This window comes from Podarcis erhardii (assembly GCF_964252035.2).
Source record: "Podarcis erhardii genome assembly, chromosome: 5".
NCBI lineage: Eukaryota > Metazoa > Chordata > Lepidosauria > Squamata > Lacertidae > Podarcis > Podarcis erhardii.
This window is the reverse complement of record NC_138509.1, coordinates 86,283,298-86,299,837: the sequence shown is the minus strand read 5'-3', so window position 1 is coordinate 86,299,837 and position 16,540 is coordinate 86,283,298. Positions and strand designations below refer to the sequence as shown.

Sequence of the window (16,540 nt, the reverse complement as noted above, 5' to 3'; positions counted from 1 at the left end):
CTGAATGTCTTTGGTAGAATGTTCTATGTACTGTATTATGTTTTGTACTGTACCTGATGCCTTCTATTTGGGGTTTTTTTCCCCAGCCCTTTGTGACATGCATCCCATGAGAGCTTTATTCCTCATTCCTCGGAACCCAGCCCCCAGGTTGAAATCAAAGAAATGGTGAGTGTGCCCGCCTACCGCTCTCCACATATGAGCTTGATTTGCATGCTGGAAGGAGCCATTGTATTTTATTTATGTTCTGGGCACTGCAAAAACAAGACAAAACCCACCTCTGCAAGAAATGAGGTGTGATTTCGTCCTTATTAAAAACGGATGGTAAATTGTGTGTGCAGAAATTGGACAACTTTGGTGGGGATGACAGGTTTTACAAATTGTAATCATTTGTTCATCAAAGGTATGGGCCGAATTCTATGTGTTAGGGGTGGGAAATCTATAGCTCATCAGCACCAGCCAACAGGTCAGGGATTATGGGATTTGTAGTCTACAAATACTACAAATCCCATCATCCTTGCCCATTGGGCTGTTGGCTGGTGCTGATGGGTGTTGGAGGGCAGCAGCATCTGGAAAGGTCAAAGGTTCCCTGTCCCTGAGCTAGGCCAGTACTTTTCAGAAGAAAAAAGACTGGGGAAGATGAAATCCTAAGGGTACAGAACAACAAAGATTGTATTAATCCAACAAGTTTCACATCAGATTCCATCTTCAAGGACACTACAGATAACAGCAATGAAGATTTAGATAGTGTAATGCTGTTGAAACAATTTATACAATGTAATAAAGGCAAAACTAATAGCATTAGAACATCAGCAGAAAGGGAAAAGGTCATCACATTATCTTCAAAGACATTTGGAATCCTTGTGCATATATTAAAATATACAAATACTCCTCAGAAAGAACTAAACAAAAAACCAAAGAGACCTCCTTTTCCTCCCCCCCCCACCTTGATCCCAGTCTGGATGAGCATCCCACCCCACTCCAGCTGCTATTTTAGTAGACAAAAGCAAAGTACCCATGGCCAATCATATGCTCAGTGTCATGTCTATTTTGGCTCTGAGAGAGAGCTCTGGGATGGAAGAACAATGGGAACCGTGTGATTAAGTGTTGGGTGGTGAGCCTCCCCTTCTACATCAGGGAAAGCACAGCATGCTAAGGATCCTGCCATCTGTCAGCCTTCTGGTTTTTAGCAAGGCTTACATTCACAGAGGAAAGCAGTGTTTAAACTCTGTTTGTTCAGAGTCCGAGAGATCAGGAGTTCCCTTCTGGACTCTGTGGTTCCAGAGTCCAAGGAGAAGTGGTCTTAAGTGGGTTTAGACCAGCCTGCCTATAGCATGTGAGGGTGCCTGACTCTAAAGCACTGTAGATGGAGACCTCTTGTTAAATATGGAGAAAAAATGGTATGTTGGCCGCAAAACGCCTTGGGGGCTGAAGATGAAGAAGTTAAACCAGTGAAATCCACTGATAAGTAGTGGAGGATTTGGAGTCTCACCTGCTGCTGCAAACGGGGGGGGAGGGGGGGGTTGGGGCAGAGGGAACGCCAAGGCGAAAAACGCTCCACTCAGTTCTTGTCTTTGCATCTCTGCACCTGCTTTCAAATGGCTTTAATTTGCTTAAAAGCAGCGGATTGTTTTATACGGTAACTCGCAGTCAGCCTATAATCAAGGCGAAACAGTGATTTCGTTTCATTAAGTACTAGCATTTCCTCAGTGTGCTGTGGAACAATTTTTATTCCTTTATTCTCGCCGTAGTTGTTTTCTTGTGAATCAGTTCTTAGTAAGACTCAGCCAGTGGGTTGTCTGCTATTAGGGGTGGCTTTTGTTCAAGGATCTCGTAAGGCTTTGCAAGCATTTTCCCCCTTGAATCTGGGCTCTTTCCCTTTTTTACTATCAGCTGTCAATACACGATTTAATCAAGCCCTGCACTCCTTGATTTCCAGGGGGAAAGCCTTGTTAGTCTCTTTTGTAGTAAAAACGACAGTGTTTTATGGCATCTTAAAGACCAAGGGTTGTATCCAGTGAAGTAATCCTGTTAGTGCAAGGATTTCTGCTTGTGCAATGGAATTTCACCTCCCCCTGCTATTACCACCTGTACCCCAAAACCTGCTCCAGAGGCTTGGGACATTGCCCTTAAAAGATTTGGGGATGGGGTTCACAGGGTGGGAAGATGGATGGGAAGTGCCATTGCACAAGTGGAAGTCCTTGTGCGAATGAGAAGACTTCATCTGATACAACTCTTAACACATTTATTGTGGCATAAGTTCTGATCATCAGATGCACCAGCTGTCATCCCGAATTGCAGATACATGGTTGTCAGGGTGGGGTGGTTGGGTGAAATCAGAAGGAAATCAAATGATGGAACTGTGACTAAGGGTCTATTAAGGCAGAGTCGTAGCTACTGGGGGGGGGGCAGGCGGCTAGCCAGGGTTTCTACCCCGGGTGAAACCTCCAGAAGGGCACTATTGATGCTCCCAGTTTGTATGTATGTGTACACCAATAGACATGGGGGATGCCAAACTGGGTCATTATCCCACATGAAATAAAGCCTAGTTTCACTCTTTGTAGTACCTCGTTGCTCAGGGAGTCTGTAATTGTTTGGGTGGGGAGATGCAGCATTTATCCATGCACACATCCACAGTGCTCCCCAGGGTCTTTGCAGTATGCAGACTCTATTCCCCATTCTTCCATGCATGCACATGTCATCAACATCATCGTTCCACCCTTATTCCAAGAAGCCCAAGGTAGCTTTCATCATTTCCTCTTCTTTAAAATCTTAACAGCCACTCTATGATGATGGCTGCATGAGCACAGTCCATTTAAAGCATATGCACACACACACACACACACACACACACACACAAATAATAATCCTGGGGCTGTAGTTTATGCCTCACAGAGCTACAATTCCCAGCACCATTAATAAACTACAGATATATATATGTTTGTGTGTGTGTGTGTGTGTGTGTGTGTGTGTGCGCGCGCGCCATTAGTGAGCTTTGTGACCCAGTGGTTTTTTTACTAACACAATGGGCTAGGATCAGCCTGGTTTTGTAACAGATATATATACCTACTGTCCTATGAAGGATTGAATTTCTTCCCTTTATTTGAGTCTATAACAATAATTTGTCTGTCGCATTATAATTTTGCAGCTGAATGTTTGGCAAATTGGTGTCTGTAGTTAATTTTTCCCTCTGTGCACTCAGGAATATATCTATTATAGATAGGAAAGCATGAGTAAAGCAGAAGCTATTAATCACATGCAATACACAAGAATGTTTAAAATCCAGCTTGGTGGCAGCTGGGGTTCACCATCAGCTACTGCACAGCTATATCCATACAATTTTTACATCCCTTAAACATTAACAAGCAGTCAGTTCATAACCAATTGGTATTTACTGAAAAATAAATACCTTATAAAAGTATCTTGTAAAATTGGTGATTAAAACAGACTGAGCTGTGCATGCTTGGGCCCTGCAGATTTTGCAGAAAATGTTTGTTTTATGCAAACAGATTATACAAGCTAAAATTGTGCCTCTTGGACAGCTTTGGTCTGTCATGTTTGTAGTCAAATATCAATAGATCATCTCTTCTTCCGATGGTATCTACATTTTTGAATCATTTGGAACTGTTTATCATTATGGTTGTTTCCCCCCAGAGTGCAAGCGAATCCTTTCCCTGTTTTCTCCCACAGTGCCCTTTGAGTTTAAGACATACCCTCTCTTCTTCTTTCTGATACGCTCTTTAAATGTTCAGATAGTAATTAGGGCTTCAAACTCTTAGTCCTCCTGTTTGTCTCCAGCACTGCCATCCCATTTGTGCAGCAGATTTGTACTTGCGGAATAAAAGTTTTGCAAGGAAAGTTTCGTCGCTTCCTAGTTTTGGCGGGAGCGCCATTTTGTTTTGGCAGGAGCGCCATCTTAGTCGGCCTGGGCCCCATTGGTATTGTGTGAACGTTTATTTAATGCCACCCCCACCCGGTAAGGAAGGGATCGAGATGCCTATTAAAAGGAATCTCAGTCCTGCACTCCCTTCTAAGAGGGTGATTAGAGGTCCGTCTCAGTCACTGCGTTCAGCTCCGACCCCTGCGGTTTCTCAACTTACGCTGGATCGCTTGACTGCCCTTAGACAATACCCAACCAGCCTTTACTCAAAAGGAGCACACAGAAATCAGTATTGAAACGGAGAGGGAACTCTCAATGCAACAAAACTACTCAAAGCGCTGAACGACAGCGCCCAGAGAGCGACAATCACAAATTGCCCAAAGTCACGTTAGCTAAAAAACTGCAAAGCTGCAGCTGCAGCCAAATTAAGGGACACCAGCCACTGCAAGGGCAGCCGAGTGGGCAGAGATCAATGGGCAGCAGCAAGCTCCACAACCGGGAGCTCTCAGGGGCTGGAGAGCTGGAAAGAAGGGAAGGAGAAGGAAGGGTGGGGGGAGAGGACAACTCAAAAGGGGAACAATGAAGAAAGCATTAATGAAAAGGGGAAGAATAATGGAAGGAAATCACCAAGACGATTTGTCAAAGGTAAGTCTCTTGGCTGTGCAGAGGACACGCTGTTAGCTTGTTCTGAATGCACGAGCTGAAAGAGGAAGCTCTGGGTCACGTGCATGGGTATATATAGGTCCCTCAATTCGTTTAGACTGCTCCAGATTGAACCCAACATCGAGGGACCTACCAATCGGGTGTTGTGACTAACCAACCCACCCACAGCACAGGAGGTCAGTCTCCAGGTCTCACCGCAACACGTGCCCTCTTTTAGGGAGGACACGATAAACCCAAACATCCCCCTGTATAAATATTTTGATAAGGGTTAGCAAGGCAGGAATCATGAAATGTTGGCCATGCAGTAGACATATATTTCATCTCCTGGATGTTTTTGTTAGCCTTTAGAATTATATATTTTTAAAAATAGGAACTGAAAAGTGTTATGTTTACAAACCCAAAGGGGTTAGTGGTTTCACTTAGCCTGAAGTTTCCAAACTCCATTAACTTCTGTCTGAATGATTTGCATTGATTAAGAGGCCTACAAGTAAGGCGAAAAAAATGTAGCTCATGGGGTATTGGGGAAGGCATGGCAGGAAAGTTGTAAAGAATCCCTCAGGGTAAAGAATGCCTCTGGCCACAGGGGTACCTAAAGTTTTTAGGATAAAGAGAGCCATCTACTGACTAAAAGGGGATGATCATAATCTGATAGGTCTGGTAAAACTCCCATTGTGAAATACAGCAATATTGTTTAAACTCAGACATCTAGCACAAAGGAAAGTGTGAGCACTATGTATAATTACAGAAACAAATATTGTGACTTAAACATTGGTCAGATCTTCTCTCTTTCTTTCTTAGGAGATCCAGATCGTTTGATCAAAGGATTTTCTTGCTCATTTGTGTATGAATATTTGTTTGCCACCTATAAATCACAGGTTTACCATCCTGGTAATTTAGGGCTGTCTATATACCATACGCAGGTGGCGCTGTGGGTAAAACCTCAGTGCCTAGGACTTGCCGATCGTATGGTCGGCGGTTCGAATCCCCGCGGTGGGGTGAGCTCCCATCTTTTGGTCCCAGCTCCTACCCACCTAGCAGTTCGAAAGCACCCCTAAGTGCAAGTAGATAAATAGGTACCGCTTTATAGCGGGAAGGTAAACGGTGTTTTCGTGTGCTGCGCTGGTGCTGACTTGCCAGAGCAGCTTCGTCACGCTGGCCACGTGACCCGGAAGTGTCTCCGGACAGCGCTGGCCCCCGGCCTCTTAAGTGAGATGGGTGCACAACCCTAGAGTCGGACACGACTGGCCCATATGGGCAGGGGTACCTTTATATACCATACATTTAAAGCAGATGACTTCACCCCAAAATCCTGGAAACTGTTGTTTACCGCTACAGTTCCCTGGACCCTCAACAACCTTTAGTTCCCAGAATTCCTTGAAGGAAGTCATGCTCTTTAAATGCACTTTAAATATATGGTGTGTGCACAGACAAATTAAGGGAGAAATATTGTAGGTTTTCAGTTGTCATAAAGTTTAATGGAGCATTAGGTACTAATGAAATAGACATTGTGAGAAAAGTAGCCTGACTTTGTAGGGAGTTTGACTGCCCTACGTCCAGAAGTTGAAAAACACAAGTGGTCATTGAGGCGCCTTTAAACCTTTTTAACATTATCTTTAAATACTGCTTAGAGAAATGCATTTAAAAAAGTGACAGGCAATCCTTACGTTTAGTGCAGGGTTACTTCCTATTGAGGAAACAGTGTTATGGATTAAGGTCAGCCTCCTACTTCCAAAATGTAGTGGTAGATGAAAAGTTGGGAGGTGATCACCACCCAAAATTTATAGACTTTTGCAATTCAGTTTAAGCATAGGCCTTGGAGAAAGGCCAGAACCTGCTCATAAATCCTGCCTGACCTCCATAGATTGAAGCAGGATTTAACACATAACACATTACAGTGGAAAACATTACAGTTGCCCTGGTCAGTTCATTTAAGACTCATTTAAAGCCCTAACCATGTATTAAGTGAACATCCTTGAGTACCATTGAATTGCGTCTCTCTCTACCCATGCACCCCACACCAACGTCTCCCTAGTAATATAGTGCTGCAGAAAGAGGCTGTTGGAATATTTTTGTATTGTTTGGGGGGGGGACAGGAAATGCCATAATAAACCACTTGTTTTTTAAACGCCTGAGATATGACATCATTACATTAGTACCCCGTCCTTTCACCCAGTTGTACCCATATATGGCAGCCAATGCAGGCGACTAGAGAATTTAAGCTTTCATTTGTTTCTCAAATACATGAGCATCTCCGTTTCTCTACATGAATATTGGCAGCTTACCATATTTTTCCGTGTATAAGGCGCCCCCATGTATAAGATGACCCCTATTTTTTTTAACCCAAAATTAAGAAATTAAGTTGTTTAGCTTTTTGGGGGGGGGAGGTCACTTCCACCAATCGCTCACCTGCCTGCCCACCATTGCCGATCGCTTGCCACAGCCACTGCCGATCACACACCTTGCCGCAGCTGCCAATTGCCTGCCACAGCCAATCGCCAGCAGGCCTTGCTGCAGCCACCAATCACTCGCCCAATTGCCGCTTCCAATCTCCTGCTTGCTGCTGCCATTAATTGCACATCCCCCTCTGCATTCAATATCCGTGTGTAAGATGATACCCAATTTTTGCCTATTATTATTTTTTTTAAGCAAAAAACATTGTTGTATACATGGAAAAATATGGTAATTTGTCAACTGCCTTCAGGTAATGTGAGGAGTAAGCTCTGCTCTTTGGTGGGTACATCTCTGGTGACCCATTCACACATGCAGGTAGATGCTCATTAGTGCAGGCATCCAACACACATGTGTACCAACCTGTTGATTAAAATCTGTCTGTTCTTTTCCATCTGAGGAGTGTGCCAGCAAAACTGGTCTTTTCAGCGAGGAGTGGGCACTTCCTCATTGCTTGTTTAATCTGTTACTGAATTCAGAAGTACTTTCTTTCTTATCCTAATGAGCGTATTTAGATAAGCAGGAACTGTAAATCTGACAGCTTTAGAAGATAACACTTATTGTTTCATCCTGCAGTACAATTTCAGTCATATCTGCCAGTTTGAAGCATTAATTTAAGCTAATATTCTTGTTTACCAAAACTGCATGCTGCATCGCAGTCCATCAGAATCTTCCTTTATTGTGAATCCCCAGTAGTCATTTATGTTTTATAACAGGGTAAACTTGATTCTCAGAATGTTTGATAAAAGAATAAGATGCTGAGCAATGAATTCTAAGAATTTCGTAGGATTTGGTTGGGTAGAGTTTGCACGTTTTCAGGGGAAAGTATGAGAACAGGCTAAAAGTATTCTAAGAAATAACTATTCCAAAAAGTAACTGATTTTATTGAGAGAGATATCTGAAATTTTATTTGTGGAATACAAGTATATTCATTATTGTTAATAGCAGTATTAGTATTATTAATAATAATTCAGTTTATATCCCCTTTCCCTCTCCAAGGAACCCAGGGCAATAAACACAAACTTAAAGCAATGTCATCAGAAAAATTCTATAAACAGTTTAAAACAATCATATTCTTTTGCACAATTATTTCAGGAACAGTATCTTCCTACCATCAAATACCTGGGTAAATTAGAAAGTTTTAAAATACCTCCTGAAAGCCAATAATGAAGGAGACAGATGAACCCCACCAGGGAGGGCATTACCACAAGTGAGGACCCACCACTGAGAAGGCCCAATCACAGGTCAATGGCAACCAGGGAGTGCATCAGCTGGGAGCTGCTGACAAGGCCTCACTTGCCAATTGCAGGGCTTGAGACGGTTGATATGGTTTCTGGTCACAATCGTTCCATGCAACCCCCAATCCAGAGGCAGTATGCCTGTGTGAATACTAGCTTCTGTGGGAAACGATAAAACTGGAAAGTGTAGATGGCAAGAAATTTGCCCTGAATCCTTAGTATGCAGTTGTGTGCAATTAGATTATCTAAATTCACCATGATTTCAGTTCTTAATGGTTCCATTGTGTCCTCTGAACCATTTATGTGCCCTGAAGTAAATCATCTAAAGGGGACTCTTGATAAGACTGTTAAATCCAGGGTCTAAGATTACGTAGCTATACCACTGTCTGCGGCCAACACAAACATTGTTACCTATACCTTTACCTGCATGTTTTCTTCCCTCCCCCCAAATTATCCAATTTGGGTAGGTCAAAAAAGTTCCAGTCCTTCATTGAAAGCTGCCTGGTAAAGAATCATGGCCAGAGGCCAACCACTGAACAGTTGATGAAGCATCCATTCATTCGAGACCAGCCTAATGAAAGGCAGGTTCGCATCCAGCTCAAGGACCATATTGACAGGACTAAGAAAAAACGTGGAGAGAAAGGTAAGCAGAGAAGGTTATTCCAGAACCTAAGCTTTTGGAAATGAGAAGATCATTGTGTTGGTCCATAAAAGTGGTTGCCTATTTCTGTTGATAACAGATTTTTCACATTTTCCATGAAGAAACATGAGAAAACGAGGTGTATCCCAGCACTCTGGGCACTCAGCACCATCTTCAGTTTGTTTTCTTCAGGGTCATCCTTAACAGATGTTACCGCTGAAACTCAGTATTTCAGATGAAAATGAGCCCTTCCTTGGAATTAACAAAAATGAAGAGTTCAGAGATACATTAATGGAAGAGAGAATGGAGGGATTCCCAAATGTAATGGAAGATAAGAGAAGATTAATACTCCCCTAGGACCGATGAGAGATGAAAAAGGCACCTACATATTTGCTCAATATACTCTGTGGTCATTTGAAGAGCAGTAGGGAGATACAACTTGGGCTGCCACCTGTCCAGGTTTAAGCGGACACAACTGCATTGATTTTATTGGGGTTTCAACCAGGCCAGGGTATTTTCTACTTCATGTTTAGGCAGTAGGGATTTAAACACAACATTATATTTAAACAGCAATGGAGACACATGCTAAAATGTAGGCTATCTTTTTAAGTTCATGTGGACAAGCCATGAAATTATCTGGTAATTTGTTATGTTATATTGCATTGCAAAAGCACTCTGAATATTTCAGAGAAGCAAACAGAAACAAAAGAAGCTGCCAGACTTGTTACACTGTACTGTTTAATGCAATAATATTTATTAATGGCTTGGGGTTTCTCAAAGAATAGATTTGATACTGATTGAATGCTGATTGAATAGGCTCATAAAACGAGGAGTTATTTGCAGAAGAAACTTGCTCAATTAATGCATTTCCAACCTACTAACTTCAAAATGTGAATTTATTGATTTTATATGATGCCAGTAAGAAGTTCTATAAAATATTTTGAATTAACACATCACTGGCCTGGTTCACATGTCATATTAAACCACAACTTAAAACAAACTACGGATTAATGTGAACAAGAAGCATGCTCCTCCCCTGGTCCTGCTGCACTGCAGACAAAACAAGCAACAATCTGGCTTGTCATGTAGTCTGAATCCGCGACACAACGAGCCAAACACTGACTTGCTTTGTCTGTGGCACAGCAGAAGCAGGGAGGATTGGCCTAGCAATATTTGAGCGTTGTTTTCTGACTTGCTGTTCTTTCACATTAAACCATGGCTTGTTTTAAACTGTGAACTGGGGCCCTATTTCTTTGGCTTTGCCATTTCATCATTACTGATTTTTTAGGTGCAAGCATATTAGGGCTGAAGTTATGGGGGAAAGGATAGGGGTCCTTAAAGAAATTCACAAGCCTCAACCCCTCACTTACTCCAACTTTTGTCAAATCATAGCACCCCCTCCTCCTGTAGTATTCTAAAAACAAAAGCTGCTGGGGGCAGTGCAGAGGAGCAGGCTGCCCCCAGCCCCTGTATACCTGTTGTAGGTCATTTTATCAACTCAATCAAAAGCAGATTCTAGTAGAGTGTTAGGATGTGTTTTGTCTTGAAAATGGAGGTTATACCCTAGAATGACAAGTAATTAAATAAATGCAGCTCATTCCCCCATTGATTTTGTTTGCCATTATATTCTGCATTTGGCTTCCTTTCCAGTGTCATAGGAAATGCAGGATAACATCTTAACAGACCTTTTATGTAGACTAGCTAGAAGGAAATGTCAGGGTTATACAGTGGTACCTTCGGCTGTGGACGGTATATGTTCCAGAGCTCTGGTCGGATCCCAAGGTTTCCGCAACCGGAGGGACTGCTTCTGCGCATGGTGTAGTGGTTAAGAGTGGTGGACTCGTAATCTGGTGAACCAGGTTCACTTCCCTGCTCCTCCACATACAGCTGCTGGGTGACCTTGGGCCAGTCACACTTCTTTAAGTCTCTCAGCCTCACTCACCTCACAGAGTGTTTGTTGTGGGGGAGGAAGGGAAAGGAGATAGTTATCCGCTTTGAGACTCCTTAAGGGGAGTGTAAGGCGGGATATCAAGTCCAAACTCCTCCTCTTCTTCTTCTTCTTCTTCTTCTTCTGTGCATGCGTGTGCAGTGAAACACTTCTGGGTTTGCCGCTTTTGCAACTCGAAGTTAATGTTACCCAACGGTAACGTAAGCTGAGGTGCTACTGCATTATGGTCATAAGAAACTGCTTTATACTGTGTTAATCCAGCAAGCCCCATACTATTGACTCCTTCAGTTAGCTACAAGTATTCAGCATATTGCACGAATCCCTTTACCACCCCCACTACCAGACATCTTTCCTTAACAGGATTGCTGTGAAGATATCAGTAAGATAATATATGTGATATGTAATAAATAATAATAAATGTAAAGTATTATTATTTATTGGCGATTGAACCCAGAACCCTTTGCATCCATAACGAAGTTTCAAGTCACATTACATCTTATTTCAGTCCTATTCCTTATAGGCTATTAGGTTGTCATAGGTATATTCAGTATACATACAGTTGGGGGTTTCCCCATGATTCCTAGTCCTAGCAGGATGGATTTTGTGTGTAATTCAGGCCCAAATGATGGGGTTGCCCATTAACTTTATGCAACTGGTCGTTTCAATACATAGTCAGGGGTTCTGAACAGATTATAGTATGTCATCATGAAAAATGTAAGAAGAATCTCAGCACTTAACTTACCTCAAGAGCTTGAATTCAGTATATTCCTTTGGTCTGCATACTCAAATGAACAGGGCCTGATCATGGAAGGTGGAATGTTTTGAATGCAATCTTCTTATCAAGGTTTTTTTTTATCTTTGGTAAAATACAAACTTGTGGGTAGGTTGTGAGGTGTGAAGCCAATTCTTTAAACCATATTGATTCCCCGCCCCTCAGCGCCACATGTTAAAATGAAAAAGTTTTCTGTTCTCACACCAGAGCCCAGGGGCCTTCATCTAGCAGGGGGAAAAATGAATGATTTCTGTAAAGGATGCTGACATTCAATTATGTTCCTAGATGAGACTGAATACGAATATAGTGGAAGTGAAGAGGAAGAGGAAGAAAATGACTCTGGAGAACCCAGGTAATGAATAAATTGTTCTTTTCTGACTCTGTGTGCTTAAGACCAGTGGAGTTTAATAGAAAGTTGTGTAGGGCTAGAGTGGGAAGAGACAGAGAAGATACATTGCCCTCAGAAATTGTGGCAGAGTGGGCAGCTCTCCCTAAAATTGGATTGCTGCTTGAAAGCGATTCCTTCCTCTTGACTCTCACCCCTCCTATTCCTGACGTAGGTCGGCTATACCAACAAATATCTGGGCATGCTAAGAACCTGAAGGCGCTTCAAGATTGCTGCTATTTTGAGGGTGGGATTCAGTCGCATACAAGCAAATTCAGGTTGTGCGGTTAAAGTGGATTTGGTGCACTTGCACAACAAACCTGCTCCCCCCCTCCAAAAAAAAATCAGACTTTTGTTGTAAGGAAAATGATTAGAAAAAGCACTAGATAGCAATTCTTTACATGGTGGCATGCATAACAACTGCACAAACAAATCAGAACAAATGTTCCATAAACAGCCAGTGCGATGTAACCTCCCTGAAAATGATGTTACAGAGGATACTAGAGCACATCTGTCTGGTCCCATTTAGAAGTTAAGCAGTAAAACATTTTCTGGACTGTACCACTTAAGCCTACTTGTGGAGGCTTGTGAATTCCAGTGTTGCTCCCTGGAAAAGTTTCATACAAACTTCATGCCTTAAAAGACTAGTCTGAATCCTTTGCTGTCTGATATTCTAGCTTTCTACTTGTGAGAAAGATTTTTGCATGGAAGCACTCAACTATGCGAATTGCTGTCTGAAGCGGTACATTGCAGGAAAAGTGTTATCACTTGATTCCACCACTCACAGAACCTGGGCTTAGGACTGCGCATAGGGAGCCTTGACAATCAGGACTGCAGTTGTGGCTATATGGATATAAATAAGAGAATGCCAGTCTCTGTGGTCTCTGTAAAGTGTGTGACACAGCTGTGGAAGTACAGGGTTCTCAGAATATTCTCCAAATTAATTGACAGTGTTTTAGAAGTTTGTGTTTAAAAGTGAGCTACTGAACACCTCACAGGAGCCAATTACTACTGCCCTGGCAGACTTAAATTTGCTCCTGTTTCTCACACTCCTGCTTCTGCTATGTGATGCTGTGCTTGGTAGGGCTGGGCGATACCAGCTTTCCAACAGCCTGATGTATCGCAAGCCAAACATCGCGACTTGGTGATATACTGCAATGTTGAAAAAACAAGCTCTGTGGCCTCTGCCCAAGAGGCACCTGGTGAAACTGCCCCAGCTCTCACCTCAGGAACTGAGGCAGTTTCACCCAGATGCTCGCGGGCTGGGACAACACAGCTTGCTTGCCCAGCTGAGACAGCCCCAATGTTCCTCCTGCTCACAGGTGACTAGGCAGAGCATCTGGGCTCCTTTAACTGCTCACTGTGGGGAGCGCCAAACGCACTCCCCTCAGCTGAGCAGTTTCACTGAGCCCCCCCCCCATGGCTCATGGGAGGCAGTGGAGCTCCTTTAGCTACTCAGCTTAGGTAAAGGCAGCTGCACACTCCTCAGTTGAGCAGTTTAAAGATGCAGAGGGAGGAAAAAACTGTATCGAGAGCTTGTTTCTCCCTCTGCATCATATGATGGCAGAGTGCGATGACGGTTTCACTCAGCAATATATCGCTGGTGAAACTGCCACTGCTCCTGAGTCCCTCTGCTAGCAGCGCTGCTGGAGGAAGAAACTCTTTACTCCCTCCAGCGGATGCTGCTAGCAGAGGGACTCAGGAGCTGTGGCAGTTTCACCACCAATATACCAGTGAGTGAAGCCAACATTGCGGTCTGCTCCTCATACCGGTCCTGGGCTTGACTCTCCGTGTTTCGTATTTCAAACACAAAATTTCCTTGGGGAATAAAATGGTGGAAATGAAACATCAGGATGGTTGTTTCCTTAATGTTGGTTTAGTGATTTACTGCTGAGCAGAGGCTGCGGCCGTTCCCTTAGAGAAGAAGGGGTTATTTCCCCTCTGCTTACATAAAGCCGAGATGGTCATGCACAGTAGATTGATTTTATTTTGTGGGGTTGACGCCTAGAGATGGCGGGAGGTGGATTTCTGCCATTCAAGAACCTCTGTTCGTAGTTGATTCAAACAGTTCAAGAACCACCAGTGTTGTTGAATGCTGATGTGCCCCTGGAATGACATGCCTTTGTCTTTCCCTGTGAAGCTCTATCCTAAACCTTCCTGGAGAGTCAACATTAAGACGGGATTTTCTGAGGCTTCAGCTCGCAAACAAGGAGCGCTCAGAAGCCCTTCGTCGGCAACAGCTGGAGCAGCAGCAACGTGAGAACGAGGAACACAAGCGGCAGTTGTTGGCAGAGCGGCAAAAGAGGATCGAGGAACAGAAAGAACAGAGGCGGAGGTTGGAAGAGGTACTAAATGCGCCTTTGCATGTAGGGCTTTCTAAAAGGCCTCAAAGGCTTCCAGTTTGGGTAACTGCAGGGAAGTGGGCAAATATGTGTTCTCAGCTGTTGGATGCTGGTAGATTTTATGTATCCGCACAAACAAACCCAAGTTCTGAGCTTGGAAGAGCAAAGGAAGGACCATATAGATGCATAGGTGCTGCAGCAGATGGTGAGGAAGTAGCAGGCGTGCTGCAAGTTAGACGCCATTTAATAAAGGGCAAGGGCTTGTATTTCTCTTCACGATGGCTTTAGAAGTTTATTTTTTAAGCTGCGGCTGCTGTACTGTAACTATCTGGGCTGTAATTTATTAGGTTCATAAACAATTCACAGGCATCAGGGAAAAATTAATACGGCTGCCATAGCCACAAATTCAGCTGCTCAAGCCCAGTGCTTTTGGCAATGCAGGAAGACTGAAGCAGAGACACAACGGCAGTGGCCCCAATATCCATCCAAGCATTACTCAGTGTAGACACACTGAAATGAATGGGCATGACTAAGTCAGGTCCATTCATTTCAATGGCTCTACTCTGAGTAAATACCACACATAAAGTGAACACCATCCATGAATTCTAAGTATTTAACATGGACCATGTTTCTGTCCATCCCATTACTATCTAGCCACAGTACTCTTTATTTCCATATCATTCCCAGTCTAATAAAGCCTGCGCAGAGAATACTGTCTGTCCCACTTGCTTGTAAATTAGGCCTCTTTAACTGAATAAAGTGAGCTCTTTGTTCTCTTGAGTGAAGGACATTCTGACAAAGAGTGGCCCATTTGTGGTTACCTTTGTGATGTCCTCATAGCCACTCATATTGAAGTCATCCCATCCCATTAAAAAAAAGAGACAATTAGCTATCTGTGCCAAGAGGTCACTGGACAAAGACTTCAAACAAATGGGCTTTCCTGTTACATGGAACCAGTCATTTCGCCCATTTTATTCGGTCAAAGTCGCCTTTTGCTCTCTGGGTTTCTAGGCAATGAACAATGAAGCCTGAGGCGAGTAATTTAAACGTGAAAGAATTTCAAACAGCTGATTTTGTGCTACTTGAGGAAAAGTGAATAGTTCTTTTCTGTGGCTGCTATTATTCAGGGCTAAAAAGAGAAGACAAAGCATATCTCAAGATAGCAGCATTGATCAGCCTGGTAAATATATGAGGGCTGTTTCACATACTACTTTGTATTGCCATGATGTTGACCATGACCTACAATAATACACAACATTTTCCGTTCACTCATGGGTCTTCAGCTTTCTGTTCACAGTAGGTAGCCCCTTGGTGCAGGACCCCATATTCCATTTTGAAACTCGGGAGAACTTGGATGCAGTTCATTTAAAAAAAATAAAAAATCTGTTTTTTATCCAAGGCGCTCAGACCAGCTTACAAACAACAACAGAAAGCAACAATCCCTGCAATAAAAACAAAACCATCATCCGTGCAATGAGAGAGTTAAAAAGGTTGCCTTGAGAAGCACAAAGCAATTTGCTAATTCAGAAAAGCCTGCTTAAAGATCCTTGAAACTTGATATTGTTTCTTACCATTCTTTAAAACATGAACCGTGATCAGCCAGAACCACCAATTAAAAAGTTGTATACAATACAGTGGTGGTGTTTTTTTTAAAAAAAAAAAATCACACACACAACCACTTTCCCACAGGATGTAATTGTGAAATATTGATAAATGCTTGTGTAAAAACAAATGTTTTACAACACCTTTTTTTAAAAAAAGAATGTGATGTTCTGGCCAGTTTTGAAACTCCACTGTTTAGTGTAATATTGACTAGCCACTAAGGAGTCAGAAACCCCAAATGTACTTGCTTACAGGGTTACAAGGCCTTCAGGGTTAAGATCAAGGTGGTCGCAGTGGGCAATAAATTTGCCAGCTATACTGGCCTTCTGGATGCAGGAAGTGTTTGACACAGCATTTAAAAAATGATCTTCAACCTGCGATGTCACAGTTTTTTTCTATCACTCCTTGTTATGTGGTTTAATCTGAGGATTGTTTTTATAGTTTAAAACGTTGGGTTTTTTGTGCTGTATTGTGCTGTATTGTGACAAGTAGGCAGGATATAAATTTTTAAAAATTAATACGTTCAAATATTGACCCACAGTGCAAAGAGAAAAGAGATAATGTGTTGCAGGCCACACAGCAAATGGGGTAAGAAGAAAACAGTGAGTTAAAATGGAGAAACGCT

The 16,540-nt window shown here is 42.8% G+C and overlaps 1 protein-coding gene across 8 annotated transcripts in view; it reads left to right on the top strand.

The window, feature by feature from the left end:
• The window catches only part of TNIK (TRAF2 and NCK interacting kinase), a 295,635-nt gene that overhangs the window by 196,954 nt on the left and 82,141 nt on the right, over positions 1-16,540 (top strand). For all 8 annotated transcript variants that reach the window (XR_014156696.1, XM_081862118.1, XM_081862117.1 and 5 more), the window contains 4 exons: positions 87-165; positions 8,694-8,869; positions 11,872-11,938; positions 14,112-14,316. Coding sequence is in view for 7 of the 8 variants with exons in the window: in XM_081862118.1 (XP_081718244.1) it covers positions 87-165; positions 8,694-8,869; positions 11,872-11,938; positions 14,112-14,316 (527 nt within the window). In the remaining variant the exon portion in view is untranslated. The remainder of the gene's footprint in view (positions 1-86; positions 166-8,693; positions 8,870-11,871; positions 11,939-14,111; positions 14,317-16,540) is intronic.